General features: G+C 35.4%; 2 protein-coding genes and 2 pseudogenes across 2 annotated transcripts; 2 read left to right on the top strand and 2 right to left on the bottom strand.

The window, feature by feature from the left end:
- Nucleotides 1-1,355: 1,355 nt before the first annotated feature.
- LOC136418447 (brefeldin A-inhibited guanine nucleotide-exchange protein 1-like) lies at nucleotides 1,356-6,221 on the bottom strand (annotated as a pseudogene).
- LOC136419263 (histone-lysine N-methyltransferase SETMAR-like) lies at nucleotides 3,776-4,864 on the top strand. The gene has a single exon (XM_066405476.1). It carries the CDS (start codon nucleotides 3,776-3,778, stop codon nucleotides 4,793-4,795), a length of 1,020 nt encoding a protein of 339 aa, XP_066261573.1. The 3' UTR covers nucleotides 4,796-4,864.
- A 57-nt stretch (nucleotides 6,222-6,278) lies between the features above and the next one.
- Nucleotides 6,279-8,792, bottom strand: LOC136418457 (IgA receptor-like). The gene is made up of 10 exons (XM_066404525.1): nucleotides 8,779-8,792; nucleotides 8,384-8,439; nucleotides 8,272-8,294; nucleotides 8,185-8,206; nucleotides 8,004-8,066; nucleotides 7,649-7,659; nucleotides 7,053-7,580; nucleotides 6,625-6,993; nucleotides 6,434-6,502; nucleotides 6,279-6,365 (listed from the first exon to the last, which is right to left on the bottom strand). The coding sequence occupies exons 1-10, from the start codon at nucleotides 8,790-8,792 to the stop codon at nucleotides 6,279-6,281; spliced, it is 1,242 nt and encodes a 413-aa protein (XP_066260622.1).
- Nucleotides 8,793-10,377: 1,585 nt separating this feature from the next.
- On the top strand, nucleotides 10,378-16,115 carry LOC136418504 (ATP-dependent RNA helicase SUV3 homolog, mitochondrial-like; annotated as a pseudogene).
- Nucleotides 16,116-18,380: the final 2,265 nt, after the last annotated feature.

Genomic DNA, 18,380 nt, shown 5'->3' on the forward strand with positions numbered 1-18,380 from the left:
CACGCTGCTAATTTCAAATAAATCAATTCGATTAGTAATTGTATGAAAACATCACTATATTAACATTGAATATTGTAAATTGCAAAAGTTGATATGACTATATAATTGTTTAAGATGAAAACTAAAAAAATAAATGTTAAATTCAATTATAAACAAGACCAACAATTTACAAAACATTATAGAACAACTTACTAAACTTCAACACTTCTATTAACAATAATATTTTGCTGGGAATTAGAAATTAACTAGTCCGACTGCTTCCTACCTCTCACTTAACAATTAAGTGATTTTTATGTCGCAAAAGTTCTTTAGACAAAAGATGACATAAACGGCGTTTTTTGTAATGCGTACGTTAAAAGGAAAAATTTCAAGACACATTTTTTTCGGAAATACACTACGATCCAGAGAAAATAAACTTAAAATTTATATAAATAAATGACAAAATAAAAAATAAACAATTCTAATAGCGGATTACTCCCCCATTGGCGTCGATGACATCTTGTAGCCTCCGGCCCATTAAACCCACAGGGTTTTGACAGAAGGGTGAATCTCTAACCGCATTCCAGATTTGGTTGCAATGTGCCACCAAATCTTCGGTAGTACGTTCATTGTTATTGTGCCACCTTTGAACCATTAGGCCCCATAAATTTTCTATGGGGTTTAGGTCTGGTGAATATGCAGGCCAGGGAAGATTATTTATGTCTGGATGCTCGTGATACCAGTCCCTCACAATGTTTACGCGATGTATTCTACAGTTGTCATCAACATAATTGATGACAGGCATTTCTGCCACAGGATACAAAGTACAGAAGGAAGCGTAACTTTGTCGAGCATCCGAACGTACTCAATAGAATTCGCCATTGTTTCAAAACTTGCCAGTTCGCCGGGACCATCAGCAGACATCCACCCATAGAAGTTAACCCGTATTCGGCCGGACCTTCTGTTCGATACAATATGGCGTTCATCGTACCGAGTATTATGAGGTCGCCATAAATGTAGCCTGCCGTTTTCGCTTGACAAAAAAGATTTTTCGTCAGCAAAAATAGCATTTGCCCAATCGAAATTTAAATACTCTTGGGCAAATGCTAAGCGAGCCTGTTTATGTTGCTCTGTCAGAACAAGTTTCGTTGCTGGTCGCCTATTATGAAGACCCTTTTTTATGAAGAGTCCTTCGGGTGGTCTCCATTTTTATATCCCAACGTACAGCGTACTGGGATGTTCGTCGGAAACCACATTCCTGAAAATCAGCGACCAGTTCCTGCCGCTGGTCGTCCGACAACTTGGGGGTCTACCAGGCCTGGGTCGCTCATCTACGCGACCCTTGACCCCATGACGGGTGATTCAGCGACGGACGGTCTCCCTCTAAAACGAGATCAAAACTGCACGGGCACAAAAATTTTAAAAACCTTTGAAATTTGAGTTTTTGAACAGCAATTCTTGCTCTCCAGTTTTATTTTTTTTGTTTACAGTAGTCAAATCAGGTTTATAGCAGTTGCTCACTACTAACACTTTTTTGATATATTGCCATTTCACCAATAATAATCCTATATTTATACATCTAAACGTAGACTACCCTCTTTGAAGTTTCCCCTGTATATTGGACACATTTTTTCTGTTTACCATGCATGCTTCCAAAACTGCATAATCCAGAGTTTCTAATAAATTCACACTTGTGAAATATATCTATCAAAGCATAGTACTACATCTTTAGACTTTATTGTAGATGCAATGATTTCACAACCCTTTCATCAAGAGTTCTTGATCCATCTTGCTCTGAAATAGAAGTCCCTTTGCCAGGATATACAGTAACTCACAAAATTGAGCGTACATATGTTAAAATGATATAATTCCTTAAATAATCATCTGAGATCAACGCATTCAGAAGTCTTTATTGTCTATACTGATGATTGATGATATTCTAGATCATAAAAAAGACAACAAAATATTTGAATATTTTTCCAAATGAAACAACACAATAAGAAAAATGAATACAGCAAACTATAATATAAATAATATAAATTGTAAAATTGTGACATAAAATTGAGCTTACACACGAAATAAATAAACACGCAATTTAGTAAAAAAATATAAAGTTCAACTTCAATATTTTGTGGAGTTTCCCTATAATGGCTTGAAATCGTCGTGGCATTGATTGGATTAATTTAAGAGTATAGTCAGGTGATATTTCCTCCCATGCAGCAAAAATTATATTTTTAAATTCTTTTTTATTTTTGGGGATTTTATTTTGGACTTTATAGTTTTTAATAGGTGCCGTAGATTTTTGATGGGGTTTATGTCAAGACTATGTGGGGGAATTTTCAGCAATTTCGGCACATTATACATATAAGAGTCATTCGCTAACTATTAACGCCGTATGCTTCGGGCCATTACCTTCCGGTAATGACACAGTGGTCGTTTTTATGGGCTCGGGTTTCCATGTGCGTAAAGCAGTTGGTATTGTCGAATCGAAGATGTCTAACATACACTTGCACATCTTCTCCTATGTATCCTGCGTGAACTTGTGGCCGTTGGAATTGAATAAACTTTCCAAGCAGTTCGTAGCTGAAAAAGTTCGCATATTGCATATGTGAGGACGAAAAGCGCAACTTTGAGACACTCTGCTTACGATTTTTACCTGACTTCGTGAGTTGTTCGTTGTCCTCTTGAACGCACCAGTGCAGTTGCGCGTACAGATCCTCCAGCATCAAAGGCCCTAACACATCGACTATGGCATGTAAGGCGTGGTCATCTATTCAGCTTTCTCGGTATGCTTTTCCGGCAGCTTCACATTGTCGAATATTCAGAATAATATTTTATACAAATCTTTCCACCAATGCGGCTTGAAACTGTCCCCGTATGTCTTAGCGATCTCAAATAGCACCGTCAAGGCTCGTGTTCTAACGTCAAGTTTACACTAATTCACTACGCATAACAAGGAAAAGAGCAATGGGCACCACCCGCGCACCCAAACTCTGTCTTCTTCGGTTATCGTTATATCGATTTCCATGCCACCACGCTCTGCGAACATAGCGGGTGCAGAAGCTACGTAACATGCACAAGACTGGACTAACCGGATGGCTTCCATAGAAGTATCCAGGAACCTGGCATTGCATGCGAATTCCGATAGACATTTGACTGTGTCCTGGAATGAATTAGTCATCGAAGGAAACTGCCTGTCGTACAATTAGGACATTATTTTTCCGGTAGTTTGAAAGGCGATTTCAATAATGACTTCCTCTCTGTCACTGGCGGCTAAGTGGAACACTGAAAAAATATTCTTCCAGTCTGATTTGATGTTGCTGGTCTGAGAGTTGACCATCTGTGCCACGCACCTAATCACCATATCTCTTATCGTGGGCAAAACGTTCTTTTTCATGATATGGTCAAATGAACGGAGAAACTCCTTTTGAAACAGGAAATTAGAAAACTCTTCTTTTTCTATAAACTTCATCGACAGCTGCTTAAAACTGTCAACGGCGAACAAACAGGTATGTATCCTCGTTCTTGCTGCATCCTACTGTATTGAAGTGCTCTCCCAGGTACATCAGATTCTGGACTATTGCAAACAGATTCTACCCATGTTGTATTAGGTCGTGTAGTATGAAATGAGTAGATTCTCGAAATGCCACATTCAACTGCGAATAACTTCACTCTAAATCTATATTTGGACTTGACTTTTTTATGTGGAAAAGGCACATTCTTCCTCTTTCGATCAGAGTTTAAAGTGTTAAAAATTATTGAAAACTTTTATTTTTATAAACATTTTTGTGAAGCCATGCAAAATAGTGAAATTCGTGTGTTATTGAAATATGAGTTCCACCGTGGAACCACAACAGCTCAGACGGCTCGCAATATTAATGATGTGTTTGGTACTGAAGTCACTTCACAGCAAACAGTATCTCGTTGGCTCATGAAATTTCGTTCTGGCAAGTTTGACCTAACAAATGAACCACGTGGACGACCTGAAACTCAAGTGGATAACGATTATCTGAAAGCCGTGGTGGAAGCGAATCTACGTCAAAGTGCAAGCGAATTATCGTTAATATTCAGTGTAACCAAAAAAACAATATTGACTCATTTGGCTGAAATTGGTAAGGTGAAAAAGCTGGACAAGTGGGTAGCGCATGAGTTGAGCGACATACAGAAAGAACGACGTCTCGAAACTTGTGTTTCTTTGTTGTGCCGGTATAATAACGATCCATTTTTGAATCGGATTGTTACTTGTGATGAGAAATGGATCCTATATGACAATACCAGACGTTCATCGCAGTGGTTGGATCAAGATGAACCACCAAAACATTGTGCGAAAAAAAATCTTCATCAAAAGAAGCTTATGGTGTCCGTTTGGTGGTCCAACGCAGGTGTCATCCATCACAGCTTCAAGAAACCTAGTGAATCGATTACGGCTGATGTCTACTGCCGACAACTGACCGAAATGATGAGGCAACTGACGGTTAAGCAGCCAAAATTAGTCAATCGAAGCGCACCGCTATTGTTGCACGACAACGCTCGGCCACACACCGCACAAGTCACCTTGGCCAAGCTACAGGAGTTGGAATTGGAAACTCTTCGTCATCCACCGTATTCACCCGACTTAGCACCCACTGATTACCATTTCTTTCAAAATTTGGATAACTTCTTGGTAGGGAAAACATTCAACTCCGACGAGGCTGTCAAAGCTGCCTTCCAAGAGTTTATCGACTCCCGGCCTGCAGGCTTTTACAGCAGGGGAATCAATGAACTTCCCGTTAAATGGCAGAAGTGTATTGATAATGGTGGTGCATATTTCGATTGACAATAAAAACATTTCATATGAAAAAAAAATGACTAAAGTTTCAATTCAATTCTACTCATTTCATACTACACGACCTAATAATATAACAAAATAACTTACATTTACCTTGTGCCACCTTAAATAGATCATTGATAAACCGCTCAAACAAGTTCGCTGCCGCCAAATCACAATCATGGTTAACGTAAATATCCACTACTGACTGGAAATCGCCACAAATCTTCGTCAAAGCCTGGATCACCATCGACCCACTTATGTTCAAACGACGAGTTTGATGTTTCTAAGATGCTCAGGAAAATTTCTTTGAAAAACATCTCAATATGCATCTTCAGGTACAACTTGAAGTTGGAAAATAAGGCCAAAAATATGGCTAGAGGCAGCTTGAACACTGTGGAAATCGAACTGACACCATTCTTGCTCAGAACCACGCAAAGGTACCGTTTCATCTCGGTGATGAACATTTCGTTTGACCGAAAAACCGGACCCACATTTTGTAATATCGACAAAAGCAGCTGCAAAGATAGAATTTTGGATCTGAGTTCGTGAAATTTTGGGTCTAAAGTGCCCTCAGAGAGCGGTGTCATAGATAGTTTGCATAAGGATCGGGATACTAGGATAGCATCTTTTTGAAGTATGTGAGTGAATTTGACAGTAATTGCAGAATCGTTCTCGCTGTTTGTTGTGGGGCTCTCCAGCGAAGAAATTCTGAAAAAAAGTACTTGAGTATTATAAATTTTTGTTGGATTTCTGGAATCTTATTACCTGAAATGATTGAAGACGACACGCTCTTAGTTTCTTCTATAGAATTAACAGATATAGTAGATCTCGAGGTATTTAGCCTACTGTCCACATCCACAATAACGTCATCAATGATCCTGTCCAAAATTTCGACAGCTATTTTCGCAACCTCCTGAAGATGCTAATCCGCTACGCCATCTTTATTATCCTCAGAAGCATCACCGACTTTTTCTCCTTCTTCTATGTTTCCAGAGCCTTCTTTTGCGAATTTCGCCTCTCCATTAGTTATCACAGGGTTTATGGTACATTCTGAAAAGCATATTGATAGAGATTTTTTTTCTTTACTTGAAACTTAAAACAATTACTTTCATAAGTGCGTATCAGTGTATTGAAGTGCTCTCTCAGTATTTGCCAGATTTTGACCACTGCAAACAGATTCTACCCATGTTGTAATAAGGAATTTCCACTATTTTCTGAAAGGAGAACATCCGAGGGTGTCCCGGATGAGTTAGTTCGCCTAGAGATACTTGACAGAGGGTTTTGACGAAATCTATTATGGCATCGCCATCGAGGCGGGTTGATCCAGTTTGCTGTCACCACAGCACTTTGGAAACTAGTTTGACCTGAAAAATGAAATTTATACATTGAAGGATGGCACAGTGAGGTACATTATCAAAATTAGAGAGTACATGGTATTAAAAATGCTTCATCTCAATGTAATATTTACAGCAACAAAAGATTTACCTATTCAGTCCTTGTAACTAGGATCAGGGGATCTGTAATCTGACCCAGACAAAAATTCAGAACTGGCTCCCGTACCAATAAGTTTCTCCAACTGCCATATATTTTAATAGAAGACACAATGATTAAAGTTCGTTATTGACTTGTTTAATTAGCTATAACCGTTTTCATGAGAATAAGAAACAATGTTAGAGAAGGAAATATAGTGGGAGACTCAGCGAGGCCTCTACCCTGAGACCAGTAAAAGGCCTTAGTATTTACTACACATTTTGTATAATTCAATCTCCCAAAAAAACTGTTTATAGGGAGTCTGGAACGGAAACGGAGTCCATCTTTAGTATAGAGACACTAACTGCTTCCCTATCGTGTTTTTCCATTCTCAGTTTTTCTAAAGGTAATGGGTATGTTTCCCAAAGGAAACCTAAGATTCGCCATTCTATTTCATGTAAATAATTTTCAGGGATGCAACAAATTTGTTCAGTGGAGAAAAATGGATGCGCAGCTTCGCACATTCTGGAATATAATTTTGACGCCGCATCCGCAAACCTAACGACAGTGAAGCCCCATGATTTGAGAGACTCTTGATGTTGACTTGCAAATTCCCTAAACTGGTGGTATCTTGAGCTGAGCGTGCGGTCAAAATTTTTTAATTGGGTTTCATTCAGGAAACCTCTCACTGTTATATGTTTGTTCTGTTCAAATATCTCCCAATTTTTCCTTCTCTAAAAGATAACAAGGTTAATTAAATTAATTCACAACAATTAAAGTCACATAAACTTACAATCTCACTGTCCAATTTTTCTAATTTTATTTCATACATCTGGATGGTAATTTGTAGTTCTTTTTTGAGAAGTTGAATTTCGGCATCTTTTCGGACCTTCTGGAGTTCGGCATCGTTTAGGATCTTCTGGAGTTCGGCATCGTTTAGGACCTTCTGGAGTTCGGCATCTTTTTGCAGTTTCTGGAGTTCAGCATCTTTTTGCAGTTTCTGGAGTTCGGCATCTTTTTGCAGTTTCTGGAGTTCGGCATCTTTTTGCAGTTTCTGGAGTTCGGCATCTTTTTGCAGTTTCTGGAGTTCGGCATCTTTTTGCAGTTTCTGGAGTTCGGCATCTTTTTGCAGTTCCTGGAGTTCGACATCTTTTTGCAGTTTCTGGAGTTCGGCATCTTTTTGCAGTTCCTGGAGTTCGACATCTTTTTGCAGTTTTTGGATTTCTAAATCTTTTTTTAGTAATGAGTTTTCATAAATTAATTTCTCCATGTGCCGAAATTCATCAACTAACTGCGCAGTAGTTTTTTGTAACGCACCTTCCTGAAAACACATTACATTACATTATTTGTATGCATTATTTGCATGTATTTTTTTTTCTCAGCAACTACAGAACGATTTGCTAAAATGATTAGAAATAATAAGAATTATTTATATGATGCATTTTATAATTATTTAACCCTAGCAACAATAGAATTTAAATGACTTGCATATTAAATTAAGGATTTTCACACTTCATTTAAAATGTCATATTTTAAACGCGGTTGGTCCTTTTTTAATAAAATTGTACATTAGGGGGTTTTTGGCGTTACTCTCTCATTAAATGAAAAAAAAATTGCCGTTAAAATTACCCTAATAGTTTTTTCCTTAAAATTGACACCTATTTTTTAGTATAAAAACATACGTCAATGGTAAAACGAAATGATCTTGACCAAATCAAAATCGCAATTTAAAGGTGACTCAAACTTGAAACAAATCGCGTAAGCGATTCGTGAAATACGATTGTGGCTGCATGAATCGTGAGACACGCTGTATATAGAACATTTTCTTAGACTATAACATTATACACAGTTGCATTAAAAAATTTGTTAAATTGTCTCATATTCTGGTTTCAATTTTCGACGCTGCCTCTAAGTACTAGCGTTACCATATGGCACACCAGGTAAATCCTAAGAAAATATTGAATTTAAAATATATATTCACTTATTTAGTTGTAGTTTATTCATAATGGTACCATTTGATACTGTAGGATATCGGCTTTAGTAAATAACACAATTATATAGTTTTATATGATCTATTATCTGCTAAGACCACTTGGAAAGCAAGCCCAAGATGCACTACTATACCATTTTGTATCATCCCTATATGTAAACCATACGACCCCAATAAGGGGACATTAGACCTGTCAACATCACTTTAAATCTCATAGATAGTGTCTATCCTCCACTTTAAATCTAAATATAATAAATCTAAACCTTTATCTTAGTTATAATATTAGTTGAGTTTTTGTGGACTTTAGTAGCTTTAGTGTCCATAACTCAACAGATACCCAAAAATTTCATTATTTTGATTAACTAAAAACTCTGTCTTTGATACCTTAAATAAACGAGCTGTAAGCCTACCATAACTATTATTTTGAATATGAAATATGAAATATGAAATAAAGTTTAATAATTTCAACTCGTTCTGGAATAAAATAAAATATTTTTTACAGTAAAATTGAAATAATTTCAAAAGCAACCAAGCTAAAGGCATGCACAGATTAATTTTATTTTTACCACAAAAAATGCAAAGGATAAAAAAGATTTTTTTTGTCCTGATGGAGATCTTGGTTTTAGTGTCCTTGAAACCACAAATCGTTAGTGAAATAAAATCTAGGTGTCTGTTTCATTAATACCAAAATTACAGGGTTGAGGTTCCTAAAATGGTTTATGCATTAACTGTTCAAGTAAAATCCAACAAATAGGACATCATTAGCAAGATAAGTGTGTGCCCTTTAAAAGGATTTATCACTCAACCCCACTTCCCATTTGAAATTTTAGGGGTGATATTGTCTTCCGCCGGGGGACTGAATATGTGGGTTAGAATTCATGCTTAAAATGTGTCCCCTTCCGAAGCAAAATCGACGTGTTCCCAGCATTTGTGTTTTAAATTGCACAAAAGGAGACAAAGTAAGGTGCATATTTTTCATTAGATTTCATTCATGTATAACCATATTAATTATGGTATTTTCTCAACTCAGTGCGATAGAAAATACTTTAACTAAAGTTACTAAAAACGGTTAATACTTACCCAACGTTCACTCTTCCAAGACGAAACTAAAGAACTAAACCCACAAACTAAACGTATGATCGTCGATATTGTACGACCTTGACAACTGATGGCGTTGTTGGGTTTAGAGGTGTGTTTACAAATACCGACTTGGCGTCGATACGGTGATGCGTGTAGCTGGAGCTAACGGGGTAACCAAATAACCCGTTCCTGAATGAACACACTGGAGGCATCAGTATTCTATCCAACGAAGAAACTGATCCTGGACATAAGATACGTGTTTCCTACGTAACCACTTTATTAACACTGGACTATTTATTTACACTAAAATTATATGGTCATTTTACATATGAACTTATAACACATGTACCACGTGTATAAACAAAAACCATATCACCCTCCAGAATTTAGCACCTTCAGCATCTTTTTATTATATAAAGTCAGGTATTTAGCATAGGATTATTATTATTGTAATAATCATCAGTTAATCTAATTGCTAGTATATCGAGTACAAAATCTTGCCATTTATTGTAACTTTTATTTTATTTTTGAAGTAAATAAATTTTTTTTTAGAAGTTTTCTTTGAATGAAAACTAAACTCTAATATCACAGCTTTGTATAATAATACTAAGGGTGATGCACTTGGTACTTTATCTTAAGAAAGCTTAGAATTATGGAGATATTCCGAATCGAAGGAGCAGACGAGAAAGAAAAAGTTTCAGGGTGTCGTTTGCTTTTTAAAGGCGAACGAACCTTTCCTGTACTTCCGGTACTGGATACCAGTCAAGTGCAATTTGAGTATGTGTCACTTATCGGTGCAAGTTCAGGAGTGAACAGCTTTCGAGTAAGGAATGCACTACAAGGCCGACGCACCTCAATTTGTAAACTGTATCGAATGACAAGCTTGCAAAATATACCTGTCTCTTTTTATACAGTAGCAATAAAGGAGGGAACACATAGCCTGAATTATTCTTTCACATTGCCTTTCTAACACTAATGAAGTTAGATTTTATTTAAAATGTTTATGTTATAATTTCACAATTTTTCTAAAGAATGTTTCGTATCCAAAATGTTACAAAAGTAAAAAATGCGTATAGTACTTCGCACAGTAAACAGTGTCTTCCTTCAGAATCCTTTGCCCCTAACCGATGTAAACCGTCAAATATGTCTCCCCCTTCGCCTGCAAATCCGGTTTAGAAAGAGTTCCAAAGACAGTGTCTCCTCCCTATTTACCCCCATTCAAGTAAAGCCCAATCCCGATGATATTAATGTGAGAGCAGAGCTCACTGACAATCTTAACAAGGCAGATTTGTTGAAAATTTTAAACAAGTTTTTCCAGAATCCCTCCATCGAGCACTCATTAGCAGAAAATGGGTTAGACAGTGAATTCTTCGTCTTCGTATTGGTGTAATATAGTTTCATTGTAGATTACCTTCAACACCAAGCATATGTTAGTTTTCGAAGATATTGCCTAGACGCATCAGATCTGCTTGTTGATTTACATGTAGTAGTAAGTGATATTCTACAGGGCGCACGGAATCATACCGACATTTTCCCTTATTTCTTGCGACATGCCAAACAAATGTTCTCACATTTGGAATGTATGGATGATTTGAAAAAGATCTCAGATCTGTGGTAACTAACATTTGAGTTATTAGTCCTGCTAAGTTATGTAGGAGCATAATTTTCCATATTTGCTTTCAGTAAAACTGCTTTACTAAACTTTCCTTTATTGATTATTATGTACAGATCTCCTGCTAATTGGTACCCTGAAGCCAGATTTATAAACAGGAAAATTATCCTTCATGCAGGCCCCACCAACTTAGGCAAGACTTACCATGCCTTTGAATGCTTTATTACAGCAAAATCGGGCGTTTATTGTGGGCCTTTAAAGCTATTGGCCTCAGAAGTTTCTAGCAAATGCAATGACAGAGTTTGTAAGTATTGAAGAATATCTCCGGTTTTTAGGGAACCCCATGTGACCTGGTCACAGGAGAAGAGAGAAAATTTGCAGATCCAGCTAAAAATTCCTCAGCCCAAGTTTCTTGTGCAGTTGAAATGACCTTAGTAAACACTCCTTGTAAGTATGGGAATTTTGAATTGTCCCAATTTCTTACTTTTAACAGTTTTTGCTTCTACAGCTTGCCAGTTTACTTTCTTGTTTGCTTGCAAAAGTTTTATTTGAAATTCTGAAGTTGACATCTGAAGGAGAAGAAGTTGAGTTAAAAAAATATGTCAAATGTGTCGTCAAATATTACAAAAATGGGAAGAAAATAACAACTTTACGAATTTGGTCTTATTTACTGACGCAGCTTCATTTACACGAGATGGGATTATGAATTTACATAATACACACCGATGGGCAAATAAAAATCCTCAGGCCATCGTAGAGTTAAAGCATCAGCGAAAATTTACTGTAAATGTGTGGGCCGGAATTATAGGAAATTTTCTTTTGGGACCTTATTTTTTTGATGAAACACTAAATGGTGCAATGTATTTACATTTTCTTACAAATAACCTTCCAGTCCTATTAGAAGAAGTTCCTTTAGAAACCAGATTAAATATGTGGCTATTACAAGACTGAGCACCACCACATTTTAGTGTAGCTGTACGTGCCCATCTAAACAATACCTTTCCGAACAGATGGATTGGTAGAAATGAGCCGTTGTCTTGGGCACCACGGTCACCTGACTTAAATCCGTTGGACTTTTATTTTTGGAACCATATAAAATCACTAGTGTACAATGAGCCGATCAATAACGTTGAACAACTACACTTTAAAATTAAAAATGGATTTAATACTATATGGGAGACTCAGGGTATTTTTTTTCGTGTACGAAGACATTTTTTAAAGAGTGTTAGAAAGTATATAGAGAAAAATGGAGAACATTTTGAATTTTTTTTTAATTAAAGCAATTTTGTTTATTGTACTTATTAATAAATTAAAAACTGGTACCCACTATTTTAATTGTTTTAAAAATACAAGTAAAGTCAAAATTACTTTACTAAATTTAAAATCAGTAAGAGTTTCAATGTTGAATTACGCCTAAACCGTTCAATTTATCGATTTGAATAAAGAGTACCTTTTTATAGGAATATGTTCATATCTTTAAAATGACACACTTTATTTTGCTATAATTGAAGAAACAAAAAAAATAGAGGAAAGTTAAAATTTGGATGTAGGAAAAGTTCCCTCTGGTGACACATTTTAAAAACATTTTTGTTATAGGAATTTAAGATTCATTAAGCTTGTGCCTCATTCCAAATATCTCTTTAATCGATTATGAAATGGAGACACAAACTTAAAAAAAAGAATAAAAATTTTCACCTTTGATACGTCATAATTTGATAAATATTAAGATTCATACTTTTGTTACAGGACATGTTACCATTATTTTCATGTGTAGAATCACTCATTAGCGTTTCCTGATGAAGTTGTGAAACACCCTGTATAAGCAGATATTGGCCGCCAAATCTATTTAGGCGTTAAAGCTCACCCCCCTTTTCTAATTTCTTAGTCGTGTTCCCACGTTCTATTCGCACAAACTCTGCAAATAATATAACTACTGTGTAGAAAAGCCCTTTCCTTTCATCTGTATTTATTTTTTTGCGGGTAGTTTGTAAAACGTACAGGCTGGCGACTGTATTGTGTGCTTCAGCAAAAATGAGATATACTCTGTTTCACGTGCCATTGAAAGTGGGGGAAATGAAGTAGCAGTGATCTACGGGGGTCTGCCTCGAGGTAAATCTGTGGAAATTTTCAAAATAAACTTTTGATCTCTTGGTATTAGGCATCAAATTGGCGCAGGCAGTTAAATTCGACGATCTCGAAAACAGCTGCAAGATCTTGGTGGCCACTGATGCTATTGGTATGGGACTAAATTTGTGAGATTGCTCCACTATTCATACATGGTTTTACCCAAAATAAATCCATAATAGGAGCATACGACGCATCATGTTTTATTCTTTAATCAAGCTTACAATGAACGATAAGGGTGAGAATGAGAGATGGACAGCATTTCAACGTCTCAGGCGTTGCAAATCTCTGGTAGGCCTGAAAGGTATGGAACCTGGTGGGAGCAAGGCTTCGTGACTACCTTTAAACTTGAAGATTTGCCCACTTTGTGGAATTTATTGTTGTCTGAACCTGAACCTATAACCCAGGCAGGACTCCACCCTACTGTAGAGCAAATCGAATTATATGCTTATCATTTACCAAATTCTGCTTTAAGTAACTTAATCGTACTTAGGAACAACTTTCAAGCCTTCAAATAGAATTGAAAATTTTAGGACATATTCGTGAATTTATCCACGGTAGACAACTCGTTATATTTCATGTGTAACATTGAGGATTTCAAGTTTCTTGCTGATATGATTCAGCACGTACCTCTTCCCTTGAAGACCAGATACGTCTTCTGCTGCTCTCAAATTAACAAGAAAATGCCCTTTGCGTGTACCATGTTTCTAAAGGTAACAATTCTGTTTTTTTCTTCTCCTTTTTTAAATTCCCTTTTCTGCAGTATACGAGGCAGTTCAGCAAAAACGAACCGATAACGTTTGATTGGCTGTACAGATCCATTGGGTGGCCCCTACAACCCCCTAAAACCATAATTGATTTAGTACACCTAGAGGCTGTTTTCGATGTTCTAGATCTATATTTGTGGCTAAGTTATGTCTTTGCTTGATGAAGAAACCGCTCCTCAAATTGGCAATAATTTGTTCAATTATCGATTTATCGATTTGTTCAATAAACCGGTCGGACTTGGTTCGAGACGTGAAAAGAGAGTGGGACCAAATTATCCAAGAGGGCGTAGTGCAACTCACTCGCTTGCTTAAAAACTCCAAAACGGGAATTAGTTCTGGGACATCTAAAGCTGATGATGAATTCGATAGTCACACTAAGAAGCAGAATTATTTGAAAAGTGAAAATAAGAATGTTGTTTAGATTAAGTTTTATTGGGAATTTCTTTTTTTTTGTCCAGATATCCAGTCGGCAATCCCCCACATTAAAAAGCTGCCTATAGTACGGCAAAACTACGAATTCGTTCCCAGATACAGGGATTGGTATTAACGGAACTGGAAAAGTTGGAAACTTCTTGCAATCGCAACAATTATTATCCGCATCCAAATTCCCAAACAGCATTGCAAATATCTGAATTTCCCAATAGAGCATCTCACAATTTCGACCAAGTGTGTCTGCCTTTGTTTCTAACAACCAAACATCTGCACAACGATTTTTGAACACTTTTGATTATGAGAACGGCAACGACAAAGTTTGACATATAGTTAGCTGTACTGTTAAAATGTAAAATACCATTATCACTATACAGGGTTATTCACCCAAACCGTTCATTAGAAGTTTACTAGGATCTAAAAGTGATACGAATTTGAAAATTTGGAGTTAAGTTTGGCATATACTATTTTTTTAAAATATTTTCAACTTGCTGTCACTTCCGGTTTAACCGGAAATAGATGTAACTTGCTTATTTCAAATGGAACCCCCAGTATATTATTTTATTTTTAGATTCTACGTAATATTTTAGGTATATTTTCTGTATAATATTCTATACTTAGTTCTTACCGTTTTTGAGATATTTGACATTGAATTAAAAACGTGCCTCTGTAATGACCAATTTTAAAATTGCATATCTCCGCAGTTATTAAAGACATAATCACCATATTTTGCAGAATGTCAATACATAGTCTTAGGTTCACACTTTCACTAGTTGTATGGCTTAGTATTATACAGGGTGTCCAAAATTCAGCTCCTAACATTTACATTTTTGAAGTTGCAAAAGTCGGTTTTTTTAAATAGGACACCCTATAACTTTAAGCAGTATCAAGTAGAAAATGTAATTCTCTATCGAACTGTATTAGGGTTACCTATACCTATTCCAAACCATTTTCGAAATAATTAAGTTTATGTGAAACTAGTAGTACATATTCACTCTGGTAAATTTTTATTCTTCGCGTAGTTGGCCGTGGAAAAGAAATAATGACAGTTATTACTTGCATTGCACGTTTTTGTTTTTCGGTGGCTGTTAGTAACAAAATTAAAGTATCACAAGTAACTGTCATTCCATTAATTCAATTAAAAATCAAAATAAAATGGCCGAATTTAGAACTGAGTATGTTAAATGCATCCCCGATTTTAATGGCAATCCTAATGATCTTGGCAGATACTTGAGTGTATGTCGATCAATAATCGACTCATTCTATATTGCTTAACAACCAAATAATTTTCAAAATGTATATCTTTTAAACTGTATCATAAGTAAATTAACAGGAAATGTAAAATTGGTACTGGGTACGCAGAACGTCAATACATGGGAAGAATTAAAGAACATTTTAAATAGACATTTTGCCGATCAGAGAGGCGAAGCTTGTCTAAATAGAGATTTGGTAATGCTTCGCCAACAGAATAATGAAAGTCCGAGTCAATGATAGAGTTTTGCATATACTTAATTTATTATGTTCATATATTGACGTTCATGAAGAAACAGATAATGCGAGAACCTTGAAGAGGAATTTATATAGTAATCTAGCTTTAAAAACATTTTTGTCGAGTCTTAAAGAACCGTTAGGTACTACAATTCATTGCATGCGTTCAAGAGATCTACCTGAAGCTTTACAGTTCGTAAACGAGGAAAGTAACATTCACTATTTTTAATCAAATACAAAATTACAAAATTCCAGATTACCTAACAGGAGACATTCATACGCATATAATAATTTCCAACGTCCAAGTTTCAATACAAATAATTCAAATTTACCATTTAATCCCTTTAGAAAATTTCAATCAAACAATCGTCCGCAACAAAAAATTTTTACTGCGCTAGATTTGAATGAGAGTTACGATGTAATTGATGAAAATAATTGTTATCAAAGAAGCAATTTATATTGAAAATAAATTGAATGAGTATTACAATAGTGAGTTAATTTGAAAACGAACCGTCTTGGATATTTCTGGGATTATAGAAAATGTGTTAATATACAAAAATAGGTGGATTTTATTTTCAAGGGGGACTTTCTTTTGGGGTTTTGTATTAAATGCAAGTACTTTCTAGCAGGGGTGGGAACAACCACTTAGATTTTAAAAGGGTAGCAAGGTTGAGCGATACCTAATTTGAAAAGTTTTTTTATTTTATTTTTTTCGTTTTATTGAAAGGTTTTGGGAAAAATGATGTTTAAACTGTAAAGACGTTTTGTTATGAAAGGTTTTTGGGAAAAATTATGTTTCATTATTAAAGATATTGAAGAAAAATTGTTTATTAAGATGTTAATTATTCCAAAGGGCTTTTATTATTTATTAAATAATGATAAAGTGAATTGTTTTTAAACTTCGATATATATATAAGCTTTTATTTGAATTTTTTTGCATGTAGTTATAATTTTTGCAGGTAAGTTTACTTAAGGTTTATTGTGACTTATTATACAGCTTTTACCTTCATTTGATCTTTTACTTTTTTGTAGTAGGACTAGAGACAGTACATAGAATAATTATTTTTACGAATATTTCATACCAATATAAGCTAGATAGACATAGGAAAGTAAGCTATTGAATATTCACTTGATTTAGAAGTAATTATTGATAAGTATAGGTATTTAGAAGATAGATTATGAAGAGAATAACGAGGATTTAAGTATTTCATTGAATTTGAAGGACACTATAGATAAGTAGATAGCTCTTGGGTGAGTATATTAGTAGATAGATAGTGAGATATTGGGATTTCACTAGATTATAAGATAAGTATTGAAGAATTATAGGTCAGATTACTTCATTTTAAGATCATTATAGATATTATACAAATAAGTATTGATATTTAGACGTCATTTGTAAGTTTATATAGAGAACTATTAGAAGGGATGTATTGTGTATAATTCTAGCTAGCTTTTTATATTGAAAAGGTACGATTTACTATGATATTTGATTCTTTGGATGATTTTAGGTCCTTTTCGGATGAGTATGTTATATTATACTCGGAGAACTATTAGAAGAGATTATTTAGAGTGAATTTTGGATTATTTTAAGAATTTGATGAACTTATATAGTCATAAAAAGAGAAAAAGAGACGGAACTAACCTAAACAACTGGAAAAAATGATTTTATTACGAAATTGACTGACATATGATTTGGATGATGTTAGCTCTGATTATTTATGAATATAGTGATGAAGAGAGATAAAGAAACTAAACTAACCGGAACTAACCTAAACAACTAGAAAAGGTCATTTTGAGACTTTCTCTTTTTGTGAAATATAGACATTTCTCGAGTTAGCTCGAATTATTAGATTACTTTCGGGCTTGTACAAATAATAGGATAGATTTCTTGGGTTACTATGGATATTTATAGTAATTATTTAATACTTCTACGTCTCTTTCTTTGTAGGTCTAGTTCAGATAAGAAAGGATATGTCTCGAGTTAGCTCGGATTATAGAATTACAAGGAGATGACATGCCCACTGTTTAATTTAACTTTAATGCGTCACGTCACGGAACAGTACCTCATTTTGCCGCTGGCCTTATTGGCAAATCGCAATTTCATAGGTAAATGAAATATTTTCCAATAAAAGTACAAACTTCCGTAACATAATCATAATCTTAGAGATTTAATTATTTCCTTATTTCCTACTCTTCACGCCGCCCGTGACAAATTTTGCCAGCTGATTTTATTTAGTTAATTAATTTTTATGGAACTGAATAGTCTAACCAACCGATGCATGGTAGGTTGCCTAAATTTTTGGTCACGCGGTAGACAATCATTAATGAAGGCCCTGTATAATCCTGCATGCAACTATTTATACATACAACTGCGCTTCTCTAGTCTTATTATTGGTGTCCCGTTATCGAGGTATGGAATCACTAGGCGTTTTCCATTGGGTGTCAGAAATAGGATTTCTACACAGAACTCGTAAAACAGAAACTTTATGTGTTTTATTACTAAACTTAGAATAAACTTATTTCTACTATGTACAGAGTATGATTGTTACCAGTTGGAGTACATGTGGAGGGTGCGAGGCCCGAAAGAGAAAAGAGAGGCCGTTGGTGGTCTGGCCAACGGTTTTATATGGT

The sequence above is a fragment of the Euwallacea similis genome, chromosome 2 (genome assembly GCF_039881205.1).
Source record: "Euwallacea similis isolate ESF13 chromosome 2, ESF131.1, whole genome shotgun sequence".
Taxonomy (NCBI): Eukaryota; Metazoa; Arthropoda; class Insecta; order Coleoptera; family Curculionidae; genus Euwallacea; species Euwallacea similis.